This window comes from Myotis brandtii, unplaced genomic scaffold (assembly GCF_000412655.1).
Source record: "Myotis brandtii unplaced genomic scaffold, ASM41265v1 scaffold456, whole genome shotgun sequence".
In the NCBI taxonomy this organism is placed as follows: domain Eukaryota; kingdom Metazoa; phylum Chordata; class Mammalia; order Chiroptera; family Vespertilionidae; genus Myotis; species Myotis brandtii.
Window position 1 is genome coordinate 6,006,690 of NW_005367431.1, and position 10,837 is coordinate 6,017,526.

Below are 10,837 nucleotides of genomic sequence, written 5' to 3' on the forward strand. Positions count from 1 at the left end.
ATATTGAACTATATTTAAAAAAAGGGAAGAGAAGGGCTCAGAACAAGAAAATAAATATGGTTTCCAAGAATAACATTTAGGCATCAGGAATAATACAGTTCCTCTCTCAAAGTATATTTCCTAGCTTGGCAAAGAATAACATCAATGTCATGAAGGCCTGTAACCACTTTTAGGAAAAAAAAAAAAAGTAAAAACAAAAACCTCTTTCAAGCCAGCCATTAAGCCTGAATTATTTTGTCCTTCCTACTATCATTTTCCTCTTTTTCCACTATATACCATGTTATCTGCTAATTACCTTATTTTAACCTACAGGTAGCTCTTGACTGATCTTTTTTCCCTGGTCAGTGGTACTTTGAATAGAAATAAGGATTTCTTACTCCTGACTTATGTGCTTTAAAAGTTAACAGGTTGCTCTTTTACAAACTAGGTAGGGTAGTCTTTAAAAAAAGATACTGTTTTTGTCAAAAGATGTGGGAGGAGTATAAAAATCCAAAATATGACTTATGCAGAGAAATAGGAGAAGGCCAAGCAGAAGTTGATGTAGACATGTAAGAAATGATGGGAAAAAACAAAAAGTGCTTAAAATTAAGCAAAGGAACAAAGAGATTTATCTCTTGACTTGGAAGAAGTAAAGATGAGGTTGCTTTTTTTCTCTAATCATAATATACTCATGAGTATTTGAGGGTCCATTTCTCCAAAGACATCTGAAAACATTATCATCTTTATCACTGGTATTCTAGACCAATTCTTCATCATTTTCTTAAAAACAGCACACGTACAAATGTTTGAAGCTAACTCTCCATCCAGGTAGTGTCTCCGATTAAAACATATAAAAATGGAATACTCATTTGCTCTTTGGGTCTTTCCAGCCTAGGGCTCTGCTTCTGACAGCGGCACAATGATATGGAACAGCAGGCAAGTACAGTTATCTTCCATGAGTTCAAATTCAAAACAGAAAACAAAAATATACCAAAGCAACTTTTTAATATTACTCTGATTTTGACACCACTTCACAGACTTCCTTTTGTTTTCACCCCTTCACTACACACACAGACCCTCAAGTTTGGAGTAGAGATCCTTAATACAGGTTATTTATGCCTACCTTCTCCAAACTGAAAATAAAATCTTTTTGTTCTATCTTACATAGCAGCCTCTCAATTGCCCTCTAATAAACCTTCTGCAGATCTGTTAAGTCATTCTTAAGCAGTTAAGTATTTGTTATAGACACTACTGGATCTTTTCTCATCTTGAGTCAAATGCTCAAGAGACCACTCTTTCAATATCTTAAAAGAAAGTCTATAATGGCTTTGAAATACTTTTATTGAGCAAGCATGGATGTAAAAATCATTGGTTTGTTGTTCTCAGGAACATGCTGACCAACAGGTTCACATTTTGACTAGTTTCTTAGAACCACATCCAAATTGATAACTTTTGTAAACATTTGAGAAACTTCTAGATCTAGGAAGCAACAATTTTTAAACAGAAAATAAATTTATCAAAATTTATTATCAAAATTTTACTAAATTTACAGAATAAAAGAGACTGCCAAACTATTGGTTTCAATCAAACCTGACAAACTGGACAGAAAACAAACAAACTCTAACATTAAACCCATCTTAGAAAATAAAGTTTCCACTATATTAATAATCAGTTGGTTTCTTATTTAATAATCTAATTCAGTATTTACTGAATATCCATCCCAAAACTGCCAAGCACAAGTACAAAAGTACAACAGGTTGAATCCCGATTTTAAAAGAATTTAATCTAACTGGGGAAAGATGAAAAATATCCAGAAAGAATTTTTTTTTTTTTTAAAGGAAACAAGAAGCTAGCACAGACTTGGAGAACCAGGGAAACTTTTCTGAAGAAATCCAAAGAGATCTGGATAGATGGAGAGGCAGTGAAATCACCAGCACGGTCCACAACTTTGACAAAATCAAGGAGAAAAGCACAAGACATGGTATGTGCAGGGAACCAGTTCCCCATTAGTAAAGGAGATGGTCCCAAAAAGCAGTGGGAGATTAAGCGGGATGAGTAAAATGAGCCACCTTTAGTGCCCAAAACTAAATTTGATCTTAAATAGTAAAGGGGCAGAACTATATGATCTTGATCAGGAAAGCAGCAAAACAAGATATTTTAGTTAAGCTAATCTGGTCACTTTGTAACGGATGAATTAGAGGGAAAAGATAACCTAAATAAATAAAGGAGATCATTTAGATGTGAAGTGAAAGCCACTAGAATAAAAATGTGACAGTGAAAATGAATAAGGCATAATAATCAAAGAGGCTAGGGTTACACTGTCATTTAACATATTAAACTAAAACATATTGCTTGAATAAGACATCAATCCACCCTATTTCTGGTTCAACTCTGTGTTTACAAAGATGTTTGTACACAAAGGTGGAGTTCATATTTTCTCATTTGGTCCTCATTTTGCAGGTGAGAAAATCCTCATAGAAAAAGTATCCTGTTCCTATATTATACTATGATCAGACCAAATAAAGAATGGTAGCAAGATGAATTCAAGGAATTTATAAAAACAAAGTTACTCAGCTCAACAAAATGCTATTTTACCTTAATAAAAAATAAAACAAAATAATCAGATCATTAGAAAAAGCAGCTCAGTCTCTAAGACCAAACAGAAACTGGCAGTATCTGATTCAATGGTTCTTATCAGTCAAATCAGTTAAAAGGATCTCAAACTGCCTCATAAAAGCCCAACTTCATCTCTTCATGTTTAATGTAAAACTTCCAAAATCCAATCTTGGGAAAAACATTTAAAAACTCCTGAATTCTCACCATACTATGAATACACTTTTATTGTACTGTTTCTTCCCTGTAGTCAACTCATTGTAAACCTAAACTAGATTGAATTATTTGCAGGGGGACCCAGTGTTCAGCTTTGAACCCTCAGAATCCAGCACTATGCCTAGAACAAAGCACTGTAGTTTTATAATTAACTAGAGGCCTGGTACATGAAATTTGTGCACAGGGGTGTGTGTGTGTGGGGGGGGGTACCTCAGCCCAGCCTGCACCCTCTCACAATCCTGGACTGCTGGCTCCCAACCGCTCACCTGCCTGCCTGCCTGATCTCCCCTAACTGCCTCTGCCTCGGCCCCCACCACTGTGGCTTTGTCTGGAAGGACATCCAGAAGATGTCTGGTCTAATTAGCATTATTATCCTTTTATTAGTATAGATGTGTGTGAAATAAAGTAAATGAGGACCTGCTATGTTTGGGGGAGTCTTATTTTGTGCAGAAAATGTCTCTATCTTTTTTTTTTTAATGTTCCTCTCCATACTATCAATTCCCATACTTTCCCTCCCAGCCTTTATGCCTCCAAATTTTTACAGTGAAATGTAATGTTTAAGAGTATTTTGCCTTTTACTTTACATTTATGTGTACATTTGTGTCTCATACTAAGCTATAAATTATCTGAGAGTGGGGACTATGTGTTGATATATATCTCGGTTCATTTATAGTTATCTCAAATTTAAAAATTTAGTTAAACTGATCTAGGTTACCTTATCAGCCTGTGACACTTTTTTTCTCAGCCCTCCAGTAAGCATAGTTGCAAATCAGAACAATGAAAAGATGCTACATGCCCCTCCTCCCAAAAAAGGACAAAAAAATTAATCCTAGGTCTGTTCTGTAAATGTATGCATCATACCTCTTATAACGGGAACTCAAATGATTCCAGGCACTTGACACTGGCAGGCCAAAATGGCAACATCAACAATTCTAGCAGGAATAAATTTCCCAGCAACTTCTGGTAAATCTACAAGGAGGTCTCCTACTGGGTATAACAGAATTCTATCTTTCCTTTGGAGGTTATCTGAGTTAATTGTCACTGAACCTGAAAGCTACTCCTGCTCTCTGACTGCACCTGTAGGCAAGGTGAGAGAAAAGCCTGGGATAAGCCATAGTAATAGCATGACATTACTACATGAATAATAATTATTCACCCGAACTCTGACCATATAACTATCCAATGCTGCCAAACCCAGCACTTGTATAACTGTATGTAATCATGACTGCCTCGCAGGAGAGATGAGGACACCTTATAACAAATAATTTTGGTCATTGGATCTTTTATCATGTGGATAATTTCATGATATCAGTGTTTGTGATCAAATTTCATTGAACTTTAAGATAAATTCTTTTATCCATTCACATACATTTTACATATTTTCTGCAATTTATTATTTTTACTAATTCAGGTTATGTTTTCTTTTATCTGATTTTAAAAAACAGTTTCAACCTATAGTATGACTATTATATGAACTGGGCCCCAAAATTAAAACCACACAAATTTCAGTCATACCAATCTCACAAATTATTTTTATAATTTGTTTACCAGCCTATATCTCTTTCCAAAATTATCATGCAAAACAGAGAGAACAGGTACTTTCCTTTGTTTATATTCTTACAAGGGTTCTTGTAAGAATATAAACAGGAGACAAAGTGATTCTTCCCACAGTCATTGAATAAAACAGATTATATATAGTTCAGAGCTGTCCCTGATCAGCTAACCACCCCTAATAACCATATCTAACAAAATCAATTTGAAGAGTTAATCAATAGTTTAATAAAGTCTGACCCACTGACTTCAGAATACCTTGAGCATTCATAATCAACAAAATATTTTATTCTTCTAAAGATTAACACTGTGGAAAAAGCAAAGCTAAATTTTCTAAACAAATTAAAAGTTGGTAAGAATGAAATATATTAAAACCTTACTTACATAGCTTAAGAGAGTAATTTAATTTCTAGTTATTACCTAAAATGAGATGAAGAAAAGTTCTGGTAAAGAATCAGACCCACCTCTTCTCTCAAGATTTTAAGATACCTATATGGCAATGCTCCCATTCAATTTCTGAATAAAAACTGAAGTAGAAGAACTGGTTCTGACAAGACAAAAGATTTGGAAACTCTGGACAGTTTCTAAATATTTGGACTCACCTGGTAATATTTTATGATTCACCACCAGGGCCCAATCTATTTCTAAATTATATAAACTAGTAAACTGCATCACTACTTTTCTGGCTAAAGTACTTCCCTCATTCACCTTGGAATTTTTTTTAAAGTTGTTTTAAAGAAAAAAAACTTTATAAATTTTCATAACCACATATAATATATTGGCAAGTTCTGGCTGTTATCAACACATCTCTGAGCACATCTCCTAAACTTAATAAACAAACTTTAACTTTTCCCCAAAATATTAAGATAATTAGACTAAACCACTGAATTAAAGTTAACTAGAACATAATAGCATAAAAGACAGTTCCCCAAATCCTAAATCCCTGTGTTAAGATATTTACTTTTTGTGGAGTGCCTGATATTTATGAAAAAAGATAACCAACAACAAATAAACAAATAGCTGCTTTTATGAAAAAGAAAACATCAAAATGAGACTTGGTTTAAACTTTTCAGAAGACAAAGTACCAATTTGGTACCAATGTAAATCAGTTATTTACTGGAGACACTGACAACCACAAAAAAGAGGGTGAAGCAGCTTATTAGATGTCTGCTGAATAATACTTAAGAGTCCTTGAACAACCTCTTGAGCTATGACATATCAAAAGGATTGTCCCCACGTATCGCATTAGCAAGTCTACAGCAAAGGCAGAAAAAAAAAGGCAAGAAAGCAAAGAATACAGAAGAAAGAAGTAAACAGTCAAGAGAAGAATTGGAGACAAGGACAGAAGAAGGAAGAAAGCTATACATAAGTCTTTTAGAGAGGAGGGGAACAAAAAGAGAGGTGTTGAGGTACAGAGGTGACTACATTTGCCTCAGGAACATTAGTCCCAAAGATAATATATACAATCCAATAAGAAGCTGTCCAAGAAGTCATTCTAAGAAAGTTTAGGAAAACCATTCTAGGAAAATCTGATTCCCGAGATGAATTGAACACAGAATCTAATTATCTTTTTCTAAATGCTCTCGAACTATAGGGTGTCCCCCCAAAAATGTATACACACACTTTGAATAATTATAAAGGCAGTGTTTTATTAAAATACATTTCATTTTCAAAATTGAGCTATCAGCTGTTAAAGTGTGTATACACTTTTTTTGGGGGGAGGGGACACCCTGTATATTCTTTTGTTACATTTTATTGAAGTACAAGTGTGGTGATTTATATACATCACAGAGGGAAATATTAAGACAAAAGTTTTAAAGACTAAAAAAAAAAGATAAAACTTATCAAATGAAATATGCTTTAATCTAGGTACCTATGAAAATCATGCAAAATACAGCATATGGGATCTGAAACAAGCATTTTGTTTTAATGTGTTTTATTGATTTTAGAGAGAGGGGAAGGGAAAGGAAGAGATAGAAACATCAAAGTGAGAGAGAATCAATCGGCTGCCTCCTGCACACCCCCTACTGGGGATCAAAGGGCAACCTGAGCATGTGCCCAATCACTTGAACCACTACCTACAAACAGGCTTGTTTTTGTTTCTAAAAGAATTGGTGAGGTGAATGGGCCTGGAGCTACTGGAAATATCAAAAGTATTTTGAAGAGAACACAGTAAAAATTTAAAGTCAAGAAGAGTTGAAATGCCATTAAGGACAGAAGATATGAAAAATTAATTAAGTTGTCACTTCTGTTTGGTCTCTCCAAAATAGATAGATATCGCTGATTGGTCTGGGTGTCCTCAGTAGGACTCAAGACTAAGGAGGTATCAGTGAGAATTCTTTAAAGGTAGTTGAAGCTCTGACTCTAATAATCTTTCCATGTCATATGATTGTGTGAGCTTAAAATCTCTTCATAGCCTTTTCTTATACCATTCCTTCCACTGGAGGGCTCAATAATTAAATAACAGGTACTTAGTTCTTTTTTACATCAGAATATATTTTTTTAATTTTTCACCAGGAAAAAAACCCTTCTCAAACTAATCCACACCATGAAAGTTATCCATCCATTTGGTAAATGCATAATTAACCAGAATAATTTCTGAACCATTCTATCTCTAAATTCTGAATCAGTTATCACTGAGAGCTTTGGCTCTTTAGATTTGGCTTTCTGTGTGTTTCCTCTAATTGTTTATTTTCTCCAACTTTTAAATGCTTTATACTGACTGCCACTACTCTTCCACCCCCTTCTTTACTATATATGTGTGTGTGTGTGTGTGTGTGTATATCTGCACACACAGAAAGAATATCAGTACCACTATGTATGCATGCATGTGTGTATACCAGGTATACACACATATATACATACAATTAAGACACACATGGCCAATGTCTAGAATATAAACCAAAGCTAAAGACATAAATAACATGCACAATAGGAACAAATCCATTTATTCTTATTTCTAAGATAAAACCAAACTGGTTGGTGACTACAACTCACCAGATGGCTCTTCAGGCTCACTTTCATTTTCTTCCTCAGGTGGGGCTTGAGGGGGTGGTGGGGGAAGCTTCTTTTCCTTCTCTGCTTTGGCATTTCTCTCTTCTTCTGAATAATACTCATCTTCTGAGAGGTTGGCCAAGCTTTCGTCCATCTCTCTGTACTCTACCTATATGGAGATTATACCAGAGAAAGCTAAATACAGTGAACATCTAAAGTTAGGGACTCAATTTGGAATCATCAGTGAATGTGAATTGCTATTTTTAACTTTAAATTTTAAGGGAAATAAATAACAAGCAACAAGCTGACTCATAATAGGTAGCTAATTAAAAACAAAATCTCTCATGAAACAATCTTGTGTCAGTTCACATTTAGCCCAATATATATCTTTTACATCATAGCACTGACATTCAGATCAATGACTCGAGGCTCTCTAGAACTCCCAAATTTAAAAAAAAAAAAAAAAGGTGTGTGTGTGTGTATCAGGTGAGTAGCTAGAGGAGGTTAAGAGTTTTATTGAAAACAGGGATTGGATCAGAAAATGGAAAACAAAAATTAAGGATAAACTGGATAGTTCTGACCCATGCTCTAAGAATCTTATTTAACACAAGTATCCATCAAATACTGACCACTGAGTACATGGCCCAGTGGAGAAAATGATTATGAATGAGAGTCTCCAGAGACTAAATAAACAGAAACTCTAGTTGCAAATAAAATATCCTAATCAGGTAGCCATCTCATAGAGAGATTTACAATAAAACCTCCAGCCACGTAAAGTTTATCCTATTATTAACTAAGATAAACGGTAAAAACAGACACCGTTTGATTTTTAAAACCTTGATTTAACACACTAATTTGGGCAAAGGGGTGTCTGTTATAGCTGAAAGTCCATTATATAAGTAGTTTTTCCAAATGCGTATGTTAAAAAAGTTGACAAATTAGTTTACCTATTTTTACTTATGTAGACATGTTTGTGTAATTAAGTATGCATGCAAAGTTTAATTTCACAGAAAAGTGTTCTATATGTATTACTGTAATTTTAAATTTATACTGAATAGGACAATAGGTTAAAAAAAGCAACAAGGAGGGAAAAAAGTTTCAGAGGGAGACAGGTCAGAAAATGTAATATATGCTAGTATTGTGTAGTTTCTTTTATTCTTTTAGCCCTCCCTACCCCAAAGATTCAGCACTTTAATCCCCTGCCCATCAATCCTACCCATTCAATCAATAATCACTTAATAAATACCTACCATGGAACTGGGCAATGTGCAAATTCTGAGACAAACACAGAATAATATCAAATTCTTTCTAGTTCAGCTAGATTCTATGCCCTTTCAAGGAAAAAGGAAGCTAAGATAAGTTTGAGAAATGTTACAATCTTTACAGGCCCCAGAGTCATAAAGCAGATTAAAAAGTACCGAGAGCCCTAGCCAGTTTGGCTCAGTGGATAGAGCTTAGGCCTGCGGCCTGAAGGGTCCAGGGTTTGATTCCCGTAAAGGGCACATGCCCAAGTTTCAGGCTCAGTCCCCAGTGGGGGGCGTGCAGGACACAGTCAATCAATGATTCTCTCTCATCATTGATGTTTCTATCTCTCTCTCCCTCTCCCTTCCTCTCTGAAATCAAATAAGAAAAAAGCCCTAACCAGTTTGGCTTAGTGGATAGGGCGTCAGCCTGTGGACCAAAGGGTCCCAGGTTCGATTCCGGTCAAGGGCATGTACCTTGGTTGCGGGCACATCCCCAGTGGGAGGTGTGCAGGAGGCAGCTGATCGGTGTTTCTCTCCCATCGATGTTTCTAATTCTCTATCCCTCTCCCTTCCTCTCTGTAAAAAATCAATAAAATATATTAAAAAAAATAATAAGAAGAAAAAAAGTACTGAGAAATTTTGCAGTAAAAACTATCTTTTTAACATTGTTTAATCTGCTTTGATGAAGTAGTAACTATTAACAAGGGATACATTTGGAAAAGGCTAGTTTAGAGAGTTCTTGGTTTTCAGGAAATAAAGAGATTAGAAAAATACCTAGAGATAGGAGCAAAGGGGTGTCTGTTATAGCTGAAAGTCTAAGTTTAATTTCACAGAAAAGCGTTCTATATGTATTACTGTAATTTTAAATTTATACTGAATAGGTCTAGTAAATGCACCAGTCATAGAGAGTAAGCAAATGTACACAGCTGGGGCATGCTTAGTGCACGTGGGAACATCTCCCTGCAGGTGTTAAAATTGCTGCAGAAAGTCCTACTGGGAGACAACAGACCAATTACCACATACTAGTTATTTGCAGAACATTGTTATCAGCGTGACTCTTGGATTTAAACATGTAGACTATAGTTGTAGATACGGCGACATTACTATGGTTTTTTCCCCCAACATATGGCCTATTTACTAAAATTTGTTAAAAATAACTGAATTAATAACAAAAAATAAGCTGTTCATTATAAGCAAATCTTGGTCAAAACCACTTTTAAATTAACAGGATGTTAATTTTCACATATGACATACACACCGGAAATTTTGTCCATTCAATCCGAAGTTCATTAAATCAAGGACTGGAAAATTGAGGGTTTACTGAACTTAAAAATAACACAACATTGTGTTCCACAGAACCCTAGGATTCTTCAGGATTTTATTTAAAATTTTTAATCCTCACCCAAGGATATGTTTTTATTTATTTTAGAGCGAGGAAGGGGGAGAGAGACAGAAACATCAATGTAAGAGAGAAACATCGATGGGTTGTCTCCCATACCTGCCCCGACTGGGGACTGAACCGGCAACCTAGGTATGTGCCTTGATGGGGAATTAAACCTGCGAATTTTGGTGCATAGGACGATACTCCGACCAAATGAGCCACTCAGCTAGGGCTCATGTATTAATTTTTAAAGTAAATACACACTCATGTGTTATCCAAATGATAAACCTTAAGAAACCACCAACACATGAACTTGTACTGTTTGGTAACAATTTTGGAGAGCCCTGAGGATGAAATTTCTTCTTCCATCTCTCCTCTACTCTCTCTCTTCCTCCCCCCCCCCCCCCCCCCTCTCTCTCTCTCTCTCTCTCGCGCGCGCGCACGCACTTCTCTTTCTCTTCCTTCCTTCGTTGTTGTTGTTAATCCTCACCTGTCGATGTTTTCCCATTGATTTTTAGGGAGAGGGGAAGAGAGGGAAAGACAGAGAGGAACATCGATGTGAGAGAAACACATTGATAGGTTGCCTCCTGTATGAGCCCTGACCAGGAGCCTGCAACCAAGGTACGCAACCTTGAACGAATCAAACCCAGGACCCTTTGGTCTGCAGGCCTCCATTGAGCCAAACCAGCTAGAGCCCATTTCTTTTCAACTGTCTTAAGATGGCAAAGCAGGGATCACAATACCAGATATTAAGCTATATTACAAAGCCACTGTTCTCAAAAACTGCCTGGGGGTTGAAACGGCCCCTGTGAGGTTGAAACAGCCCCAGTAAGGTTGAGACTGCCCCTGTGAGGCTGCG

General features: G+C 35.9%; 1 protein-coding gene across 3 annotated transcripts in view; it reads right to left on the reverse strand.

Annotated features, from left to right (window-relative positions):
- Nucleotides 1-10,837, reverse strand: part of KDM1A (lysine (K)-specific demethylase 1A) — a 71,618-nt gene that overhangs the window by 41,993 nt on the left and 18,788 nt on the right. For all 3 annotated transcript variants that reach the window (XM_014546924.1, XM_005875236.2, XM_014546923.1), the window contains exon 2: nucleotides 7,357-7,522. In XM_014546924.1, coding sequence (XP_014402410.1) covers nucleotides 7,357-7,522 — 166 coding nt within the window. The remainder of the gene's footprint in view (nucleotides 1-7,356; nucleotides 7,523-10,837) is intronic.